At 41.0% G+C, this 25,515-nt stretch overlaps 1 protein-coding gene across 1 annotated transcript in view; it reads right to left on the bottom strand.

Annotated features, from left to right (window-relative positions):
- Positions 1–24,395, bottom strand: part of LOC124281019 (thrombospondin-1-like) — a 33,575-nt gene extending 9,180 nt beyond the window's left edge. Inside the window, exons 1-3 of the mRNA XM_046717042.1 lie at positions 24,272–24,395; positions 2,288–2,538; positions 1,438–1,602 (exon numbers count right to left, since the gene is read on the bottom strand). Coding sequence (XP_046572998.1) covers positions 1,438–1,602; positions 2,288–2,531 — 409 coding nt within the window. The 5' untranslated portion in view covers positions 2,532–2,538; positions 24,272–24,395. The remainder of the gene's footprint in view (positions 1–1,437; positions 1,603–2,287; positions 2,539–24,271) is intronic.
- Positions 24,396–25,515: the final 1,120 nt, after the last annotated feature.

Here is a 25,515-nt window from a genome sequence, read left to right as displayed (position 1 = left end):
ACGTTTAAAACAAATGCGTACGGAGTATATTTATAAAAATCGCTTGCGTAATGAAAAAGACATCGATTGCTATCAAGTTGTACTGTTAGTATAGGACAAGTGTTGTACTGTCAGTATAGGATGAGTGATTTTTTATGAAATCATTTCCATTATATTTAAGTTGGTTTTGGTTAGGTATGACATAAGGCAGAACATACCTGCTTAGTAAACTTACTTAATGACGTAATAATTAGGTGAGTGAAATGACTGAAATACGCACATATTTGAAAGCAGTTGGTAACGGAAAATGAAATACCCACTCAACATTCATAATACCCACTCCAAAAAAATACAGTGGGCACAGTACCCACATGAACTAAATCTTTTCTGGAGCTCTGCGGTACATCATCATTTCGATATCATATTCGGATGACAACTTACAGGACAATTAAGCCACTCACTGGTAAACTTAAGGAACCGAAAGTGACCTTACTTTCATCATCTTAGACGATAAGGTTAAATTTGCTTCCTCATTTGGAGAAACATTTCTGACTTCTAGACATTCCCTTTTCGGCTATGTGTGACACAAATGTATTTCCACGATCGATGTGAGTTTTGACTCAAGCTATTTTGTTTCCGTGATTTATGAACCATATCATGTCGAAACTTAAACTTTCAACGGGCATATGGAATCCTTCGGATCAATTTGAGACCTTAGCCGTTCATGTTCAACACTGGGAGGAATCCAGATTGGAAAAACGTTCACTAGTTTCATTCGTTCACGTGACTATTACAGAACATAGGCGTCAGTACATCGTCATATCGATGCCATATTCAGATGAAAATTTACAGGACAATTAACCGATCCATCGGTAAACTGAAGGAAATACGTTTATCTGACATCCAACTTTTGATCTGATCCCGAGCTTCATCTGTTTGATTCGAGGGAACTACAAGGAAGACGCGAAAGGAACAGTATGGACCAGCGTGGATGCGAACGCGAGAACCCGCGAGGACCCGAGAGAACAGTAATCGTACGCCATTGTTGCCAAGTATTGTGGCAAACCAATCAAATCGCGCGTAGTAAAAGGCATTTCGAAGCATGAAAATGGCGGCACCGTTGAAGTTTGAAACTTCGCTAACTATGCAAAACATAATTTAAACATAAACTTTGAGATAAAGGATCAGCAACTTTCAACACTGAAACATACTTACAAAGGGAATGACTGTGCAGTTATTTTGTCCACAGGGTATAGCTATAGGATATTCTTGGAGTAGCCATGTTTGGAAATTCAGAGTTATCTTTCCTTGGTACTAGTACTAGGCTATTTTCATCTCCGTGCCCGTTTGCACTTAGACAGGGCCAAGTCGTAAACATGGCCACGAGAGGGGTCCGAGACGCCATACGGCTTGCCGGAATGACACGAGTAGTTACGAATGGGTCAGTGAGGGACTTACGTGGACAAGGCACCCGGTTGCACTCTTCTTCTTCGAAGTCCTCTCCTTCACAATCCAATCCGAAATTGATAGGAGGATTGCACATGCGCTCCCGCTTTCGAATGCCTCCACCGCATGCCTCGGAACAAGGTAACCACATCCCCCAGGGTCTCCAGCTACCGTCAACTGTAATCGTAATAATAATAATGGTTAGAAGGCTGCAATGTTGGGGAGTCCTTGAATTTGGACAAAGGAGTGGAGCAGATGTTGGGAATCCATCATTGTCGTACTGCTGTAAAAGCAGCGTAAAACAATATTCACTCCAACGAATACAACTAACTTACATCACACTAATCATTTCATCCAATAAAAGTAAACTCGTTCAGCTAATGCATTGACACAAGATCATGACATTATCTGGAGAAAGTAGACCGACAGTTAATTCGGTTGAAACAGATTTCGGTCTATTAACAAATAACGCCATGAAATGGACTACTTAGTCATCGAATTCACTCCAGTAATTTGTATGAGGACGTTTCAATGATATCTTGCAAAACAAAAGTATGAACACAACAGGCTTTAAGTTCTCAGCATGGAAAGAGGTCACAATGGGGCGAAAAGGGAATGGATAGCATCTCGTTTGAGTTGAGTTGAGTTGGGTTTTGCGTCACATCGGCATTATTGCAGCCATATAGTGACGTTTGCATGCATCTCGTTTGAAGACACCCAAGCAAACAAACTTTAATTGATAAGTGACAACGTATAACTGATTTCAAACTCGATTGAGATATAGTAGACCATAGGGCCTTCAGCATGTTTCGTGTTTTGGAAAACACTCAGTATATCCGCTTTCGCTGTCACGGGAACTCACCTGGACATTCACGGTCGTTACAGCCAGAGTTCTCCGACATTGTGAAGGGTTCATCAAACGGCTTCTCGCCCTTCGGCTGTTGCCAGTGGCGTTTCCTCGAGATGATACCGCTCCCACACGACTGGGAACATGCGGACCACGCGGACCATTCTGTCCACTTGCCCGATTCCACCTCCTTCCCAGCTACGGTGTCCAGCACCATTAGCAGGACGACGGACATCGTGGGGATACTCTTCAGGTCCATCGTTAATCTGAAACCAAGATGGCTGAGCTGAACAGTCGTGTAGGTAAACTGTAATGTATGACGAATGAGTAGGTAGGATATTCAATTCCATATCTCTGACGTTTGCGAACAAGCCAATGACGATTACAGAAGCGGAGACTGCGATAATATTTCAGTTTTGTCCTGGAATTATTTGCTTTACTGGGATTGGACAATTCGTTGAACAACTTTTGCAAATGCGCATGCAATGCATATGTGTACCTCCCCTTCATTCAACAATGGGAAAATAGTTTATTGTCAGGTAAACAACAGATTCAGCATATTTAGCAACAGTTGAGCATTGGTTTCACCAACATTTAGCAAGAGTGGAGCATTGGTTTCACCTACATTTCGCAACAGCGGAGCATTGGTTTCACCTACATTTAGCAACAGTTCAGCAATTGTTTTGCCCTACATTTAGCAACAGTGGAGCGATGGTTTCACCCTACATTTGGTAACAGTTAAGCAAAGGCTTCACCCTACACTTAGCAACATTGGGGCAATGGTTTCACCCTACATTTAGCAACAGTGGAACGATGGTTTCACCCAACATTTAGCAACAGTGGAGCAATGGTTTCACCCTACACTTAGCAACGTTGGAGCAATGGTTTCACCCAACATTTAACAACAGTGGATCAATGGTTTCACCCTACATTTAGCAATAGTGGATCAATGGTTTCACATACATTTAGCAACAGTGGAGCGAAGGTTTCACGATACACTTCACAACAGTTCAGCAACGGCTTCAGCTGACGTTTTGCAACAGTTCACCAATGGTTTCAGACCACTTGTACCAACAGCTCAGCAATGATTTAACCTACCTTTAAAAACAGCTCAATATCAAAACACTAACACAAAATGGATGAACATATAACGGCAGAATCACACTGCGCCATTTAACATTTGAGCCTGTACTTCAACACGACAAAACCAAGTCAAACCTTCGTACAACCTGACAAGATGGTGGGGGGATCGCGTATTGTCACAGAACAAACCTATTGCACAATAACCGTACCGTCTCGCACTGCAGCGCGTTCCGTGGTTCGAGCCTACCCTGTCTGGCGTTCGGTATTTGGGGAATAAAACATGTACTTGAGCCTGTATGTCGTGTCTGAGTGGGGTGTCTTTGAAAGACGGCAGAGTATCTCTGATAACTTGTATTTAATAACAGCATTATAATGAGCCATAAACGCGCGTGCACGTCGCTGCAACGTTATAACAGTCTTAAACGCAACGTCAGCGACAACATGCACCAAATCCCCGCGGACTTGTGTGAAACTTGCATAACTGAACGGAATTTTGCTTGATCATCATTAAAACAGAGCGATGACGCATACAACCTAGCCGCACGACTCTCGTTAAGCATCACATTATAATTCCAGAAGAAATGTGCTTCAAGGGAAAAGGTAAGCTTATCGTTGTGTGGGCAATGGTGGTGGGCTGTGGCTAGCACTGAATTGGGTCAGAGAGTGTTGTTGATGAAAACGGTAAATGAGAACACTGACGTCATCACCGGAATCCACAGAAAACAATACAAAACAACTCAGTATTAATAGATGACTGCTTACGCCAACACATTAACATCAATCCGAATTATATTAGGTCTCAAGCAACTTGGCGTTGAGAACATTGAATTCACTAAAACGAATCGCTTATTTTCACGTCTTAATCAATATTCCAAAATTAGCATACACAGCGATTGTTTGTTGTTTAACGCCGCACTCAGCAACATTCCAGCTATATGGCGACGGTCTGAAAATATTCAAGTCTGGATCAGACAATCAAGTGATCAACAGCATAAGCATCGATCTACGCAGTTGGGATACGATGACGTGTGTCAACCAAATCAGCGAGGCTGACCACCCGTTAGTCGCTTTTTACGACAAGTATGGGTTACTGAAGATCAAGTCTAACCCGATTACCACGGCTTCATACACAGCGATAACTCCAATGTCGTGACAAGCAGCATTGGATTCCAGTGAGACCAACCTACCCCCTCGTCCCTCGTTCCTCTCAAGAATCCAAGAATCACAGCATGTATTTTGACGTTTGGCAGTTACGATCAAATTACGCTACGATCGGTTCGCGAAATGGTACCCCGCGCGTTTATTTGTAAATGGAATCTTGTAAATCTATACTTGGAACCAGTAAATATTACTTTCGATTTCCGGAAACCATTTTTGTTGGAGGTTTTGTGAAAACGAGGAAAAGTTGGCTGAAGGAGGCGAAACTCTTCCGTTTGAACGATTGGTGTCCACAGGGACATGCTTGTTAAAACCCCAAGGCACATAAACACAATCAGAGTGGAGGGTTATTGAAATCCATGTCAATATCAACGACCTTCACTTACCCTCTGATATAGATAGTACACCAAGTGGTCTATGGCGCGAGAAAGTACTTTGTGTGTGTTTCCACAGGGGCTTGTAACGCTAAAAACTGCCATCAAGGCATATACTGTCACTGACGGGGTCTTGGTACCTTTTATATAGTACTAAGACCCCGTCAGTGACAGTATATACCTTGATGGCAGTTTTCAGCGTTACAAGCCCCTGTGTGTGTTTCATGGCTGGGGTGGGGAAGGTGTTGTTCTGTAGGTCAGTCCTTTCTTTATACATTAAAAGTGATATCTTAAAATTTGAGTGAGTGAGTATGGTTTTACGCCGCTTTTAGCAATATTCCAGCAATATCACGACGGGGGTCCGGGTTAAAATATTCGCCTTCAGTAACCTATGCCTGTCGTAAGAGGCGACTAACGGGATCGGGTGGTCAGGCTTGGTTGACACATGTCATCGGTTCCCAATTGCGTAGATCGATGCTCATGCTGTTGATCACTGGATTGGCTGGTCCAGACTCGATTATTTACAGACCGCCGCCATATAGCTGGAATATTGTTGAGTGCGGCGTAAAACTAAACTCTCTCACTCACTCACGTGATGTCAAACGTAGCACAGATACACTGTAACCTAACAACCAGGGATTATTCCAGAAGACATCGTGATATCAAAAAGTGTTCTACTGCCATATTTACATCAAATGCCCTTGGGGGATCATTAACACACTGAAAGGGATATCGAATGACAAGTAACAATACAAAATCATGATCGCCTTGATATTTATGAGCTGCAGCCAACTATGGCTTTGGTATTTTCATTGATTGGTTGATTTGTCGTTTAACGCCGCACTCAGCAATATTCCAGCCATATATTATTATTACTATTATTTGGATACGATATTTCTATAGCGCACATATCCAGGCAACTAGTGCTTGCTCGAGTCGCTGGTATTTTTCCCTCGATCATTGGATGTCAATGTCAACGGTACAACGTGTTATCAATCTCAACTCCCCTGGGAGTATACAACTCTTGCAGCCACTAGGCGCACCGAGTTATTGGGACTTTCTCATCCTAACGAGGTACCCATTCGCAGCTGGGAAGACTGGGACACATAGTCAAAGTACTTGTCCAAGTTCACTGCACGTTGCTGTACCTGCAACTAGGTGTTTGCACGTATTCATGTAGAGTCTGCACACAAAGTTGACTCCAAGGTTTTACACCCGGTCACAGGTGGGCTCGATCCCGGCACCTCAACCTCGCTGGATCACTAGCCTGGCGCCTTAGCCAACTCTCGCCCACCGCGCCCCACACACATAGCGGCAGCCTGTAAGTAATCAGAGCCTGGACCAGATAATCCAGGGATCAACAGCATCCAATCTACGCAACTGGGATACGACGACATGTGTCAACCAAGTCAGCGAGCCTGACCACTCGATTCCGTTAGTCACGTCTAACGACAAGCATGGGTTGCTGAAGACCAATTCTAACCCGGATCTTCACGGGTATACCTCGTAATAATCGTGCAACAACCGCAGCTGAATGGAATAATTTCAGAATCAGCAATGTGTATTTGTTTCGCCATGATAATCTCACTATAAGCATTGCGCCGTTGTTCACTCACGTGGAACCATTAGGAACGGTCAAGAGAGGTCACCACGAGTATCGATTGGTTGAATTATCGATTCACAATGTTTAATCGCATCTTATGACAGCATCTAAAGACGTCTTTACAGAAAATTATACTAATTCGGGTGTGCTTTTCATCAATTTTATACTAATCTGGAAATTTCGAATTGTAATGCTATCCTCTTAATGGGGTCCACATAGCTCCTGTGGACAAAAGGACAACAGATTATATGTGTACGACTTCCTTATGCAACTTTGTAACAATCTGGTGAGGTGAGGTGAGGTATGGTGAGGCGAAATTGGGTTTATGCAAACCTAATGAGAATATTTCCTCATATGACGACGGGTCAACAGATGTGTGCACGATCTGCTTGCTTGTGTGCCCAGACTGAAGCTGGTTTTATAGGTGAGGTCACTGAGATACCATGCCGCAGTGAAGCATGAATACCCCACTCAGACACAGTATACTGACTCCGAGCCGACCAGTCCTTATTGTACCCATTAACGCCGAGCGCCAGGCAGGGACCAACAAGTACCATATTTTAACGTCTTTTGGTATGACGCGGTCGGGGATCGAACCCGCGACCTTCCGCTCTCCGGGCGGACGCTCTAACCACTACACCACGGAGGCGGTCTTGTAACAGTGAAGGAGATTCAAGTGAAAACGTATTCATATGACACCCCATCATGCGTAGATAGGCATCATCCCGCCACAAAAACACGTTGTTGTGGAGCTTGAATTAACAATACAGACAAGTCAAACGAGACTGATAACTGGTTTTGTCCGTCCTTCACGCTCCGACGTAACTGTTACGCTGAATGCGCACGACAATTCTTAGAAACCAGTCAGTTGAGGTAAACCAGTTTGTATGCTTCTTTAAATAGTTTCATCGTATATTATCATAGGTGATACACATTCACTGCACTGATGAATTTCTATGACCCAGATAACGCGTTGGCTCTAACTTGGGATCTACGATAAGAGGCTACAACTGGATCTCGCTTAGCCGAATACTTGCGTTTTCGCAAAGATAGTCCGGATAAACGAGTTTGCGTAAATACGAACTCGTTGCTAACTAACTGAATTAAAACTAATGTTCGTTTCGATGAATAAAACTATTCTTATTCATGCCAAACATGAAAAATGTTAAAAGGACTGTTATTTTTAACAGCTACCTCTTATATATCTGCTTCTTGTCTTGCCACATAGCAGCATGATTGCCGCAAAATTCTATGCTTTCGTATAAATTCACAAATCCTACTAAGGTCAACCGAACATTCTTGGTATTCACCACCCACTGACCCTGAAACACATCTTGACAATATTCCAAAATCCAGGTTCCGGTTTCGCATTTTATATATTATCCATTCCGAAGGTGCACTTTTGATGTAACCATACTGACGACCACGAAGCGTTATCGTGTGTAATTTCTCAAATCAGAAAAGTGTTTATATTGTTGTAAAACTGCTATAACGTGGTAAAATAATGAAAGTTTTTGGAGTGATTTGAAATTGGAATATAAATAAGAAAACAAACCCGCTCATATGTTTAAATTGCCTCTTGTAAAATACATGTTATTTTGTACAATAACTGTGTTCATAATTTTCATGTATCTCGTAAAGATAAATTCAAGCATATCTTCAGTTCTCTGCAAGAATTACGCTGAATGCATACCTGATCGAAGCAAAATTTAAATAAGTGCCTCCAGCGGTTTCTTTCCAAATTCATTGCTAACAAACTTCTATTAAATCTACTTCCATTTCAAAAAGCAATTTAATAGATGGTACAAAAATTTTCAACCCAAGGCTTCGAAATCAGCCCTTGCCATTTTAGACGAAATAGACGAAAGTTTATGTACGGATAAAATAAGTTTATTTTCTCGCTGATCATAAATAGTTCTTTATTTTCGATATTTTACGTCTCGCAATGAAGTCGAGTTGAAGACTGCCGAGTCCCAAGGCGTCATTATCGTTGTGGACCGCTTCGTTAGCTCGTAACAGTGAATTGTAAAGACGAAATGGAAATCATACATAATTGCTGTCATCGATTGTTATTGATTTCCTCTTATTATCGATATCTCCAGCCCGACATGTTATTGGCACCATCCATGTATTCTCGCAGCAGCAGCTGTTAGGCTAACTTTTTCCTTCAGTCAATTACCGTTAGTACACTGTGTATATATATGTCATTGATTGTACAAATGTAATAATATTCAACGAATATATTTTCAGCAAAGATGTTAGTTTAAGTTTTGGAACATTTACATTAAAACAGATTGTGAAATATTTCTGTCACCACTGTAAGCGGCTACATTGATTCTTGGGAGAATGAAGAAAAATGAAAACAAAAGACTGAAAAATATCAGTAGAGAGAACTGGTCAACTGAGGAACACTACACCGTTATTGATGTAAACCGGCCTTTCGTATTATGAGAGGGGCGTGCACGAAACCTTGTTACTACGGATAGACGTACACATGGACGTATACATCTTGATGTACGCCGATTTAGAACGAAGACATCAAACCTCAGTACCTTGACGTACACTGACGTATCATGAGAGTTTCAGACCCCATTCCCTTGACGTACACTGACGTATCATGAGTTTCAGACCCCATTCCCTTGACGTACACTGGCGTATCATGAGTTTCAGACCCCATTCCCTTGACGTACACTGACGTATCATGAGTTTCAGACCCCATTCCCTTGACGTACACTGACGTATCATGAGTTTCAGACCCCATTCCCTTGACGTACACTGACGTATCATGAGTTTCAGACCCCATTCCCTTGACGTACACTGACGTATCACGAGGAGTTTCAAGCCCCATTCCCTTGACGTTGACGTATCATGAGTTTCAGACCCCATTCCCTTGACGTACGCTGACGTATCATGAGTTTCAGACCCCATTCCCTTGACGTACACTGACGTACCATGAGAGTTTCAGACCCCATTCCCTTGACGTACACTGACGTACCATGAGAGTTTCAGACCCCATTCCCTTGATGTACACTGACGTATCACGAGGACTTCAAGCCCCAGACCCTTATTTAGATGAATATTTTACATAATTATATTTATGAACAATATTATTTTATTTCTTGGGCTATATGGCAGTCGGCAAGTGATATGTCGATATGACCAGGGAGACCCTATGGGTATCGATAGAATATGAACACTCCTATAAGAGCTATCATAATCTCAAGACAAAACCCTTAATAAGCGCACCCTGACACCACTAGTGTCCACGTGACTAGAATGCGGGGCGGTGGGGTAGCCTAGTGGTTAAAGCGTTCGCTCGTCACGCCGAAGACTTGGGTTCGATGCCCCACATGGGTACAATGTGTGAAGCCCATTGCTGGTGTCCCCCGCAGTGATATTGCTTGAATATTCCTAAAAACGGCGTAAAACTAGACTCACTCACTCACTAGAATGAACGACGGGACTCGAACCAACCAACGACTGGCTCATCATACCCAATATCGCCCCTCTCAGTTCCCTACGCAGTTTGTTCAGCAAAGGCCGCGAATGGCTGATGTGATGTGAATAATTTGCGCAGCAATATGTATTCAAGATCAGTCCCGGGCTCCTCACTTCCGTATCCCGAACACAAAACAGTTTCGGATATGCCGACATTTGTCATACGACTACATCTAATACGATGACATCTAGCTGGTGTTGGTGCAGTTAATTCTGAACCTTGAACCCACGAGCAGCTGAATAGAACGTATACAAGTAAAACTCATGCGCTTTTGTCATTGCCCACAATTATGGAGAAAACGTAAAGTAAAAAAACGGTTGTGTCGAAGTTGAAGGCAACAATTCGAGTTATCCGGTGTTCGACACAACCGAAAAATAATGGGAAAAGAAGTAAAACAAGGACTAATTGTTACTTCGAGACAAACGTATGTTCGACAAATCAGACTTCGACACAACGTTGTTTGACCCTATCAGTCATCATATTGTTTACGTCGTACATTCTGCTTCCGGAATCAGGTTCGCGTACTTTATCCAGGAGTGAGTCATCCATCACAGACAAAACTAACTCAAAGGTCAAGGTCCACATTCAGATATCTCCGTAATTTACTGTAATTGTGTATCCAACGAGACAGTAAACACGGTAATCCATCGTAATGATGATATATTGAGTAGCTGTGGAATCAACATTGGCTGCCATTACGCTAAGTGTATAACATAAGCAAATGTCAGTTCAGTGAACCCTCGCTCTAAACGTGATTTGAGTATTTGTGAGTTGAAATTTGTTTACAGAACAGAAAGTAGATATTAGTCATTTTAAATACGTGACTGTTCATTTAATGTAGTACCCGCGAAGATCCGGGTTAGAATTGATCTTCAGTAACCCATGCTTCTCGGAAGAGGCGACTAACGGGATCAGGTGGTCAGACACTTGGTTGACACATGTCATCGTATCCCAGTTGCGTAGATCGATGTTCATGCTGTTAATCCCTGGATTGTCTGGTCCTGATCCGATTATTTACAGACCGCCGCCATATAGCTGGAATATTGCTGAGTGTGACGTAAAACTAAACTCACTCACTCATTTAATGTCGTGTCATAGGACTGTGTAACATTTCTCAAACCCAGTCTGTCTCCATTTGAAGGCCAACCGCCTCCGTGGTGTAGTGGTTAGAGCGTCCGCCCGGAGAGCGGGAGGTCGCGGGTTCGATCCCCGACCGCGTCATACCAAAAGACGTTAAAATATGGTACTTGTTGGTCCCTGCCCGGCGCTCGGCATTAATGGGTACAACAAGGACTGGTCGGCTCGGAGTCAGTATAATGTGTCTGAGTGGGGTATTCATGCTTCACTGCGGCATGGTATCTCAGTGGGCTAGCACTATAAAACCAGCTTCAGTCTGGGCTAGTACCAGCAACCGCACATACACATACACACGCATGCACGTCGTCATATGAGCGAAATATTCTCAAGCACGACGTTAAACCCAATTTCACCTCACCTCCATTTGAAGGCAACATATTCCATTGTTGGTCTCCTACGTATCCTAAAACACAAGACGACACGTGAAATCTAACGTTGTTTTTAAACCCTGTACTGTACGGAAACCTTGTTAGCCGGGACCCTGTTATTCAGCAAATCTGTTTGTCGGAAATCATCGTCTTCAGGGCACTTGGGTCTGGTAAAAGGTACTTTGTTCCCCTAATTCGTTGATGGGGATATTAGTTGGTTTCGCTGTGACGGTCACTGCACTAATGCTAGATAAACGGTGTCTACAGCGACGGTCTGTACACCATTATTACCAACGACGTTATATCCGAGAGGATTGCTGCCTGTCTCGACATTGTGTCCCGCATAGAGAACAAGAAACGTTCCTCGCAACACGTAGACAGGTTAACGAGCATCCAAACATCACGAAGTAACGAATCCGAATCCAGTCAGACCTATGAACCAAAATAACACCATTTACCAAACAGTTGATACGTGAATCCCCTGGGATGAACTAGAGATTCAACACCCAACAAATTCACATGCTGAATTATTTCATCCATATTCAATGCGTATTCAATCTGAATGAAAACGCCGTCTACCGTCGCCTGATGAGAAAACATTTCTGTAGGCGCCATAAAATGTACACATCACCTGCCCTAATTGCAATTTGTACAGGTGTATTACCGTCACCAAAACGCGGTTTCTAATAAAATCTAGCCAGTATCGATCTCGGTTGATTAGTCAGTCGACGTGAAAATCGGAAGTCAATATCACCGCTGAGGACGCGAATTACGTGTCTTATCAGTGCTGAAACACAGTCACAGACCGTGTTCTTAACGGTAATTTTCTACGGTATTAATAACAGTACTTCAGCGTGTGACTGTTAATTAAGATCCTCTTAATGTTTCTCGTAAAATTAATGGCTGCGACATCGGTCGACAGCTGGTGGACAACTTGTAGCACGAAAAGGTGGTTGAAAGAAATATAGTTTTTACTTGCTGCGAGGGGAGGTGGAGAAGCCTGAGCCTAGATTTTCGAAGCTCTCTTAGCGCTAAGATAGTCGCAAGCGCCATTCATTAACATTGACTTACGACTATCTTAGCGCTAAGAGAGTTTCGAAAATCTAGACCCTGGGCTCCGTTCCTCAAAGCGATCGTAGCGTTAAGATGGTCGTAACTCCCATACTTTAACATAGACTTACGACAGTCGTAGCACTACGATCGCTTTGAGGAACTAGGCCCTGGTGGTTAAAGCGTTCGCTCGTCACACCGAAGACCCGGGTTCGATTCCCCACATGGGTACAATGTGTGAAGCCCATTTCTGGTGTCCCCTGCCGTATTATTGCTGGAATATTGCAAAAAACGGCGTAAAACTAAATTCTAGCTGAGAGATCGGATTTACAGGCAGTACACGTTTATGCTTACGTCGACGTACTGCTGGTCTAGTGAAAATATTTATCTAATGACGAAAAGGAAAACAGTACCCAATTTGTAACATCTTCATCTCATATCTTGTGATCAACGGTAAATCGGTGAATGATTGCACAATTGAATACTTCCGCGAGTATTTACGATGAAGAAACTGTATTTCTATAAATTAGCTGTGAAAATATATTAGCTCCTATTCCTCTGTCCGTTTCACCTTACCTCGTGTCTGATATAACCGTTCTTCAGGCGATTCTACAAATAATTTCACTACGACGTGTGAGGTAGAAAGTTATCTCCCCTTGTCAAATACACATTTCAACAGTAATTTGGTTCTGACATAATATTTAAAAGACATAACAAGTACATCACTTTCCCGATCATCTTTGTCTTTTCATGATCAGCAGCCCCACTAAAAGCTACTTTTGTCCCTAAAGTGTACGTAATGGAAGAGTAATCCCCCCTGTGTCGCCAATAATCCCCACAACACCAAAGACCTAAAGGGTTATTTTCTAATATTATTCCGGAAGGTATCTCTTCATAGCGAAGGAAAGAAGTAAAGCGGCGTCACTTAGCTTCTAATCACCAACAGTGCCTCTAAATGCCCAAGCTCTTGTAACGATTACCACGCGAATCCGGGATAATTAATGTCAGGATTTAGAGTAACCTCCCTTGGTTCTTCAGCAATTATTCGTAGTCTCGCCAGCATTGGACAAAGCTCGTGTATTCACGGCGTTTATCGCGTGTATCAATGTGTCCGATGGCTATCGATTAGCAAGACCCATTAGGCTGTACCGATAATTCATCTTCAACAAGCTTACAAAGCAAATCTGTGTATCTGATATTAAAACTGACCTTGCTTTTAACGTTGTTCTAAAGAAGCGAAGAGGGAGCATGAAGGACAAGGAGCATGACTAGCATCTTGCCTCGCGCTGTAGGTAGCCATATTGATCTGAACGCGGGGTGGTTAAAATGACGACAGGAACGAGCTTTTGATGAGCGTCAACGTGATTGCTTTGATTCTTGTTGAGCTGTGATGGGTGTTCAACAAGTAATCTCATTTGTAAAGTGTTTTCAAAACAGGAGACAATTGAGACAGACTCTGGCAGTGGCCTCGCTAATTACAGCGTGGTCTTGCCAATTGAATCTAAATTGAAACAAACAATATGTGAGTGTCTGTCCTCTTGATCTTTAAACAAGGAACAACGCCTACCTCTTGAAAGATAAACAAGAAGACAAGTCATCAATATCCCCCGCAATGGCAAAATACTCTTCATGATTATGTCTATGAGTTATGATTTTGTCAAATATGTAGGTGTGTATATAGAAAAGTGGAAGGAGAATATTGAACGGTTTTAGAGTTCTGCTCCGGAAAAGAGCACAACCACCAATTTCAGTCTAAGTCGAACTTGTTGCCATGGAAATGCAAAAAATATTTTATTCAGAATTCCAAAACTACCAAAAGGCACCAGTACACCACCAGACCAATCTATGTGTCAAGTTTGATGAAGAAATAGTGAATGGTTTTAGAGTTCTGCTCCGGAAAAGTGTACTACCACCAATTTCATTCTAAGTCGAACTTGTTGCCATGGAAACGCCAAAAATATTTTATTCAGAATTCCAAAACTACCAAAAGGCACTAGTACACCACCAGATCTATCTATGTGCCAAGTTTGGTGACGAAATAGTGAACGGTTTTGGAGTTCTGCTCCGGAAAAGACAAATGTGCACGGACGGCCGGACGGACGCACGCACGAGACGGACGGAGTCCATTTTAATATCCCCCGCAAAACGCGTTGCGGGGGATAAAAATAAATCGGAACTGAAACAAGTGGGGGTTGGGGCTGAGACGGGGTGCTGTGTAATGCGACAGGAAAACTAACCCGAAAGCGGGAAACTAAACAATAGACACCGGATTACATGTGACAATGCTTGTCCTAGGGCAAACGCCTGTCAGCACTGTATCCATGTTTGTGGCAGTGTCCATGTTTGTACCAGTACACGTGCTTGTCAAAGTACTCATGTTTGTACCAGTACACGTGTTTGTCCCCATACCTATGTTTGTACCAGTACACGTGTTTGTACCAGTACACGTGCTTGTTAAAATACCCGGTAAGAGTTCCTTACGTACCCCACACCTAACTATCAACTATCAACTATAGACTAAACAATAGTGTATTCTCATCACACAAAATACCCATGTTTGTGACAGTACACGTGCTTGTTTGCCGCAGGACCCTTGTTGTCCCAGTAAACCTGTTCGGCAATATACATTTAGCAACAGTTCAGAAATGGTTTCACCCTACATTTAGCAACAGTTCAGCAATGGTTTCACCCTACATTTAGCAACAGTTCAGCAATGGTTTCGCCTACATTTAGCAACAGTTCAGCAAAGGTTTCACCCTACATTTAGCAACAGTTCAGAAATGGTTTCGCCGTACATTTAGCAACAGTTAAGCAATCGTTTCGCCCTACATTTAGCAACAGTTAAGCAATGGTTTCACCCTACATTTAGCAACAGTTCAGAAATGGTTTCACCCTACATTTAGCAACAGTTAAGCAATGGTTTCGCCCTACATTTAGCAACAGTTCAGAAATGGTTTCGCCCTACATTTAGCAACAGTTCAGAAATGGTTTCACCCTACATTTAGCAACAGTTAAACAATGGTTTCGCCCTACATTTAGCAACAGTTAAGAAATGGTTTCGCCCTACATTTAGCAACAGTTAAGCAATGGTTTCACCCTACATTTAGCAACAGTTCAGAAATGGTTTCACCCTACATTTAGCAACAGTTAAGCAATGGTTTCACCCTACATTTAGCAACAGTTCCGCAATGGTTTCACCCTACATTTAGCAACAGTTCAGAAATGGTTTCGCCCTACATTTAGCAACAGTTAAGCAATGGTTTCGCCCTACATTTAGCAACAGTTCAGAAATGGTTTCGCCCTACATTTAGCAACAGTTAAGCAATGGTTTCGCCCTACATTTAGCAACAGTTCAGAAATGGTTTCGCAAAAGGTTTCACCCTCCTACATTTAGCAACAGTTCAGAAATGGTTTCGCCCTACATTTAGCAACAGTTAAGCAATGGTTTCGCCCTACATTTAGCAACAGTTAAGCAATGGTTTCACCCTACATTTAGCAACAGTTAAGCAATGGTTTCACCCTACATTTAGCAACAGTTAAGCAATGGTTTCACCATGCTTGTCGTAAGAGGCGACTAACGGGATCCTGTGATCAAGCTCCCTGACTTGGTTGACACATGTCATCGTATTCCAGTTGCACAGACCGTTGCTCACGATAAGAAAGACGTGATATTTCATAGATGACAACTTCTTTATTATATTATGATGCGACGTTGGGGTATAGATTCATATACGTGTACCATTATTTTGCATGACAACTGTATACCGAAATCTATACCGAAACGTGACATCATAACATACTGAAAAAGTTGTTATCCATTAAGTACCACAGCCTTCTTGTCATTTATTAACTTCTAAAATACCAATCAAACAGATGGTGCTCATGATGTCAATCACTAGCTTCAGCTGGGAAATTGCTGATTGATGCGTTAAAAAAACTGCAGTGAAATAGTGACTTGTCGTACGCTTTCATCTTCAAAACATACAGTATATTATCATCCAAATAGAGAATATAAATATACATTCAACTCTCATGCCAGTCATACAAGTCTACATACATCTGACCCTAAAGGCCTTGTGGTCAGTAGAAAGGAATTACGGAAATCATCGACCGCAATTTCGACAGAACCGCAAAGCTGAGGGGTATTTTCTTTCGGCCACATCCCGATAGATTGATAATTATCAACAGTCGTCCGGCCAGCAGTATCCATATTTGACCACTAGGGCGTGATGGACAAATAATTCGTTTATGAACCCGCTCGTCGTCACCTTCAGGTGCTCGCATATTCACCAGAAGTTAGGAACACCCGATTTCTCTCACGATTCAGGTCAGGCCGTCATGGTAGTTGGTCTTGCAACACGTAGCATTAAACAGGGTTGTGTAACTTGTGCGGGAACGGCCATGTTGCATTATGACGAGAATATTGGGGAGTGGTTTGTGGGAGGTAGTTGTCAGAAACAAACAATTTTCTGACACTCCTTCAAGATATGAAACAAAATCATCAAAAAAGCCGAGACAGTAACTACATTTTTATGAAAACCAACACGCCCACGAACAATTATTTTCTGTAAAACCTGAGGCCAAACTATTTTGTGTCATTTTCTGTCACAGAGAAACAAAGCCAAATCACATCTGACGGTTTTGGATGTTTTTGGAGCTATAAACGTCATGTTTGACATGCCTTGACTCGACTGTTCACCGAAGCCTTACACAAAAACCCACTACTCAATAGACGATAAGGGGCAGCCGGCGTGTCAAATTAACTGAAGTAATACGAAACAATCGGGTTTTCTAAACTTCTTTTGTGTGGAATAGCTTTGCGTGTTGCTGAATGTCGCGTTCAACAACAACAAATTACCACAACAACATCGACTGCACACAGCGAACTGACACTGTTAGGTACGTATACGGTACTCCACGTCCAACATTCTCTATGATAAGCTTGTAATGGTCGACCGGAATGACAATCATTCAACTAATTCCACGGTTTATGTAAAGTGTCTAGCCTCGAGACTATAGATACCGTTACCGGGGATTGGATTTACCTTCGCAGTAGATCAATATGATTGTGTAAGCTGATCACAGCCACAAATATCAACGATCTCGCAATACGTTCAACCGGCACCGAACATCCGTAATAAATATGTTTGTAAACATTGGTCTTGTTGATGCGTTTCCATGAGAACGTCCCATACGGGACGGTGATCCAAGGATGATGTTATCCCCAAGCTGAATCTTTAATCAGCTGAGTCAGCGTAATAACAGGATCGCTAAACCGCCAGTGAAGTATACATAACAAATCGTTTCTGTTAAAAATTGAATGAAAGAGGAAACGAAAGCACTGTGTCGATCCGTGCCATATTGAGAAGAAATGGTTGGTATTTACATTTTTATACCATAATGAAGGCAGAACACGGTAAAATAGATTACTTGTTTGCAATCCACTCTCGGGCGTGTATTGACAGATTTCTTTTGAGGTGTTTATTGACATATTTCTGTAACACTTTCGGTGAACCGGATACTATACCAGCGCTGATTCTATTAAGTAGTTTCTCCACGGAGACATCCAGGAAGAAGCCTGCTTTTTCACAACGATCAATATCTAATGGAAGCTTTATTATATTGTTAACAAAACCGAAAATCATAATACCACTCCAAGGAGGAAATGTTGGTTCTCCGGAGACCCTTATCCCTGCTACTCCAATATTTACCATATGGTTACAGAATACATAAATCATGGCTATTCAAAAGTGATATCTGTTCTATATTACAGGCTACGAGGATAATATATATACCTAAGTATACTCCCATCTGGTGCCAATACAACTGTTTCCCAAGTGCCTATACCACGCTAACTATGTATATGTATATTTGAGTATACCCATTCAATTGACTAATCCATGACCTTATGCATATTCATATACTGCCGTTTCTCCAGTGCCTCTACCAGGTCGGCTATTTGTATTTGAGCATACCCCAAAGTTCACTAGTCAACGATCTGGCGCTCATTCATATACCACTGTTTCCCAAGTGCCTATACCACGTCAACTATGTATATGACTTGTGCATTTGAGTATACCTCTAAGTTCAATAGTCCAACGATCTGGTGCTCATTCATATACCACTGTTTCCCAAGTGCCTATACCACGTCAACTATGCATATGACTTGTGTATTTGAGTATACCTCTAAGTTTACGACCTGGCGCTCATTTATATACCACTGTGTCCCAAGTGCCTATACCACGTTAACTATGTATGTGTATATTTGAGTATACCCCAAAGTTCACTAATCAACGATCTGGCGCTCATTCATATACCACTGTTCCCCAAGTGCCTATACCACGTCAACTATGTATATGACTTGTGTATTTGAGTATACCCAACAGTTCACTACTCAACGATCTGGCACTCATTCATATACCACTGTTTCCCAAGTGCCTATACCACGTCAACTATGTATATGACTTGTGTATTTGAGTCTACCCCACAGTTAACTAGTCAACGATCTGGCACTCATTCATATACCACTGTTTCCCAAGTGCCTATACCACGTCAACTATGTATATGACTCGTGTATTTGAGTATACCCCACAGTTCACTAATCAACGATCTGGCACTCATTCATATACCACTGTTTCCCAAGTGCCTATACCACGTCAACTATGTATGTGACTTGTGCATTTGAGTATACCTCTAAGTTCACTAGTCGACGATCTGGTGCTCATTCATATACCACTGTTTCCCAAGTGCCTATACCATGTCAACTATGTATGTGTCTGTTTGAGTATACCCCCAAAGTTCACTAGTCAACGATCTGGCGCTCATTCATATACCACTGTTCCCCAAGTGCCTATACCACGTCAACTATGTATATGTATATTTGAGTATACCCCCATTATAGACTAAGCTATGATCTGTTACCGATTCATATACCACTCTCTGTAGTATTATCACCGCTGCTCAAATGTGACATCATAGCCAGGAAAAGACACATACAACACAGCTATTAAAAAGTATATATCATAACTCTCAAAAGGTTACATTCCGCTGCATACATTAATATTCACATGTCACAGCTTCTCCAAATACTAAAATGTTTGTTCATAGTTGCTCAACGTGACATTACGGCTATGACGAAGTACATATCACGTCTACTGGAATATATGTCACGGTTCCTGAACTGTGACATTCCCCTGCACATATTCACATGTAACGAAATCTCTTGGGCATATACAATGAGTAAAAGGTTACTTACATGTGACATTAAGTTTAAGGAGAAGTAAGTACACGGCTACTCAAATATGACATTATGCTCAAGAAAAGGTATATACCATGACTACTCAAACTATACCACGGTTACTCAAATATGACATTATGCTCAAGAAAAGGTATATACCATGGTTACGGACATTACTCAACCTATACTCAAACTATACCATGGTTACTCAAATATGACATTATGCTCAAGAAAAGGTATATACCAACGGCTACTCAAACTATACCATGGTTACTCAAATATGACATTATGCTCAAGAAAAGGTATATACCACGACTACTCAAACTATACCATGGTTACTCAAATATGACATTATGCTCAAGAAAAGGTATATACCATATACTCAAACTATACCATGGTTACTCAAATATGACATTATGCTCAAGAAAGGTATATACTACTCAAACTATACCACGGTTACTCAAATATGACATTATGCTCAAGAAAAGGTATATACCATGACTACTCAAACTATACCACGGTTACTCAAATATGACATTATGCTCAAGGAAAGGTATATATGCACAAGAAAAGGTATATACCACACCTACTCAAACTATACCACGGTTATTCAAATATGACATTTTGCTCAAGGAAAGGTATATACCACACCTACTCAAACTATACCACGGTTACTCAAATATGACATTATGCTCAAGGTATATACACGACTACTCCAAGCTAAAGGTTACTATATATCAAGGAAGGTATATACCACGACTACTCAAACTATACCATGGTTACTCAAATATGACATTATGCTCAAGGAAAGGTATATACCACGACTACTCAAACTATACCAAGGTTACTCAAATATGACATTATGCTCAAGAAAGGTATATACCACGACTACTCAAACTATACCAAGGTTACTCAAATATGACATTATGCTCAAGGAAAGGTATATACCACACCTACTCAAACTATACCAAGGTTACTCAAATATGACATTATGCTCAAGAAAAGGTATACACCACCACTACTAAACTACACCCCGGTTACTCAAATATGACATTATGCTCAAGGAAAGGTATATACCACGACTACTGAAACTATACCACGGTTACTCAAATATGACATTATGGACATGAAAAGGTATATACCACGGCTACTCATTCAAACTATACTATCTCAAATATGACATTATGCACGTGAAAAGCATATATACCAAACTACTATCAAGGTTCAAATATGACATTATGCTCAAGAAAAGGTATATACCACGACTACTCAAACTATACCAAGGTTACTCAAATATGACATTATGCTCAAGAAAAGGTATATACCATGACTACTCAAACTATACCATGGTTACTCAAATATGACATTATGCTCAAGAAAAGGTATATACCACGACTACTCAAACAATATACCACGGTTACTCAAATATGACATTATGGACATGAAAAAGCATATACCACGGCCACTCAAACAACACTATCTCAAATATGACATTACGCACGTGAAAGAGAATATACCACGGCTACTGAAACTATACCAAGGTTACTCAAATATGACATTATGCTCAAGAAAAGGTATATACCATGACTACTCAAACTATACCACGGTTACTCAAATATGACATTATGCTCAAGGAAAGGTATATACCACACCTACTCAAACTATACCACGGTTACTCAAATATGACATTATGCTCAAGGAAAGGTATATACCACACACTACTCAAACTATACCACGGTTACTCAAATATGACATTATGCTCAAGAAAAGGTATATACCATGACTACTCAAACTATACCACGGTTACTCAAATATGACATTATGCTCAAGAAAAGGTATATACCACGGCTACTCAACCTATACCATGGTTACTCAAATATGACATTATGCTCAAGAAAAGGTATATACCAAGGCTACTCAAACTATACCATGGTTACTCAAATATGACATTATGCTCAAGAAAAGGTATATACCAAGGCTACTCAAACTATACCATGGTTACTCAAATATGACATTATGCTCAAGAAAAGGTATACACAACGACACCTCAAACTATACCACGGTTACTCAAATATGACATTATGCTCAAGAAAAGGTATACACCACCACTACTAAACTACACCCCGGTTACTCAAATATGACATTATGCTCAAGAAAAGGTATATACCACACCTACTCAAACTATACCACGGTTACTCAAATATGACATTTTGCTCAAGGAAAGGTATATACCACACCTACTCAAACTATACCACGGTTACTCAAATATGACATTATGCTCAAGGAAAGGTATATACCACGACTACTCAAACTATACCAAGGTTACTCAAATATGACATTATGCTCAAGGAAAGGTATATACCATGACTACTCAAACTATACCATGGTTACTCAAATATGACATTATGCTCAAGAAAAGGTATATACCACGACTACTCAAACTATACCAAGGTTACTCAAATATGACATTATGTTCAAGGAAAGGTATATACCATTACTACTCAAACTATACCACGGTTACTCAAATATGACATTATGGACATGAAAAAGCATATACCACGGCCACTCAAACAACACTATCTCAAATATGACATTACGCACGTGAAAGAGAATATACCACGGCTACTCAAACCCATTATAATGGCTACTCAATTTGTATGTCACTACACACAGAAACTATACATACCACGGCTACTCATTCCATATAACACGGCTACTCAATTGATATGTCCTTACACACATAAACTGTATTCTATGGGGATTTTTTATTTTCTAAAATCGTTATAAATAGGTCATACAAGAAGAAAATTATATTCGTTTTCAAATGAGCTATTTTTACAATATGTACAGAGTCTATCGTCCCTTCAAGAGCCCACATATCTGCCCGTTTGAATGGCCTACATGGCCGAGAGCTGTTCGAAGCTTTCCTAAATCTAAATTTAAGGGATATCGTTCTACGGAAAAGCTAGGTTGGGTATTGTGAGATGAAGATAATGATACTCAAGCTATATATCATGGCTACTCAAAAGTGTTTCCTTGTTGTTTAACGAAGCACTCAGCTATATTCCAGCTGTATTTAGCGCTACTAAAATGTGACATTAAAAACGTACATACAACGGCAAATTAAAAGCATACATGGATATCACATTTCGCTGTATAAGCTAACACATATCATATATTATCTGTACCCAGACCGACAGTGTACTTAAGTCTCACCAAGCTAAGTGTACACAATATATACTAAAATAAAACATTATCTAATCTTATCTTATTGATATACAAGTACCCAAGCCATTCTTTATAGAATTATGAGAAAGTGTATGAAATAATCCAAAGTACAAACTGAAAAATGTTAGTAAAAGGATATGAAATGTACAGCATTGTTAAATAAAAACAGTTTGGGATACATTGGTTAAACATTGTATTCACTGCAAAACGCATGTAAACCACCACACCTAGTCTGACTACACATTCAATCTTCTTTTAACGTCACGTCAAAGATTATTGCAATCACTCAGCGCCCATACGTATTCAAAGTACAATGCCAATGCTGATTGTTCATGAAAACTCGTTTATAAAAGTGAATAACAGCACGTCATACCAGGAAATGTACAATGCCATTTTAACATACCATACTGACTGTGTACTGTTCAAAAATTCAATTAATAGGTCAAAACGACCATCAATTAATTCACCGTATATGTATGGAACAGTTAGTGCATTTGTATGGACAGAAAACTAAACGGACTTAAGACATTTGGTACTTGTGTCAAGGCTCATTTTTTACATACCGATACGGTTTATGGTACATGTCGTAATCATAACATTATTGTTTTAAATACTGTCGTTGTTGTTATTATATTCATTATCATTTATATTAAAAACTAAGCCTACCATAACGTATCAAAACACACACATATACATGTAGATTTTGCTACTGTTTAACCAGATTCAGTCGTCGTTTTTAGATAAGTGTGTTTACATCAACAACTACGATCGCGAGGGGTCTCTCAGCAGGTCACCTGTCTACACACTATGACCCGACCACGTCTACACAATCTCCTTTGTATGTAGGTATAATTATCAGGAGGTCAGGGTAGATGGTTATCGAGCATACCACTGACCTCTGCAAGCCATGCCAGCAACGCGGTCGATATTAACCTCGACAAGTGAGAGGGACAATTCATAATGAGAAACAATATATATATACGCTGGATTTGTGGAATATATCAAAATATGTTTTAAGTAATAGCTCCGATAATGGCTTCAACAATGTATATGAACAGATTTAGATAAACCCCGATCTTGACGGTTAATCACTTGACAAAACGGTTCATGTAACGGTGTGTTGGCTTGTTGGTTTTGTTGAGCATGTTTAATGGTTTGGGGAAAACATTCATGTCGAAATAACCGTTCCTATTTTTCTTGTGTCTGTAAAACTACTTTCAGACTAGCCAGGGGGTTTACGTAAAACTCGAAAGTTTACTTACCGAAGGGTAAGTCTTTTATGTACATGTTCGGGGTCAGTCAGATCGATATTACGTAATGTTTGCTGAAGGCGCCCGTTCTTGTCAAGAGGTACAGTGGCGGTTCTCTCGGTACGAGCCAATATTATCGCGAGTCGTTAAAACTTCAGCTTTCAAAATAACAACGAAGCATATGCAGATAGCCACTTTCAGTCTCAGCTGAGAATTCAGGTCAACTGAAATCAACAAGCATGAACCCATGTGGGGTTGTCGTGGCCAGACTGAATCCACGCACAACGGGTTGTTGCTACTTTGTGTGGAGGGTAATGTCACGTCCTGTGATAAATGTCACATTTGTGACCAGCTACCCTCACACCCACCAGCATTCCTGGCGAGTTGGACTGGCCCGCTTAACAAATGAATCCAGTGTTTCCCCAAAACTCAAATCTTAACTACTTTGACAAAACAGCTTGAGAGACCTGTTTGTCGGCCTTCCCCAAACTTCCCCGTCTTACACAGAAACCGTTTCGGTACAAAACAGTCAACTTTCAGTCGACTTACCTTTGTTAATTAGCACGAACGCTACAGGTAAATCCGATATGTGCAGCCCTTGTCAACGGGACTGTTAGACTGAATGGAGTTCACTCAGAAACATTCTTAGTATCCGTGTCTGTGAAATGACGAGTTTCCGCTTTATGTGTGACTTATATGAAAGACCTGGTTTGGACACAACACATCGTGTCCTCACAAGCAGCTAGTGTCTCTGGCTTATCGTGAATGTTAGTCACAGCCTGTATAACACACCCTCTTATCTACGTCCTGCTTCCCCCTTCCTTCCCTCAACGGGAAATAACTGCTGTTTCAGAGAGTATAACCCGTTTCAAGGGACGATCCTTCAACCTGTATTATTTATACCGCACATTCTAAGCCTCTTAATAGTACTCTCCATTTATGATTGGAGGGGAGGTAACTGCCGACGGCAACTTGATCATACCCTGAGGCCGAACCGTGTCACCTCCTTGAATCGGGCCTTTGTGAATAGAAAAATCACTGATAAAACATATATACGTACCGTTTGATGAACCCACCAAATAAAAATTATCGATTTAAAAATACAAGTTACAAAATCTTTGTTTTACATTGTATCAAAGCAGCAAATTACGTGGTCATGACGACGGAGAGGAGATTTGGAAACTTCGAGCTGTGAAATGTATCCATATATTTTGATTGATGGACAGGCTGACAGCGGACTACCCATTTCACGAGTC

The sequence above is a fragment of the Haliotis rubra genome, unplaced genomic scaffold (assembly GCF_003918875.1).
Source record: "Haliotis rubra isolate DU_JTF1 unplaced genomic scaffold, ASM391887v1 Scf278, whole genome shotgun sequence".
Lineage (NCBI taxonomy): Eukaryota > Metazoa > Mollusca > Gastropoda > Lepetellida > Haliotidae > Haliotis > Haliotis rubra.
The sequence above is the reverse complement of the archived record's forward strand: the minus strand, read 5'-3'. Positions and strand labels throughout refer to the sequence as shown.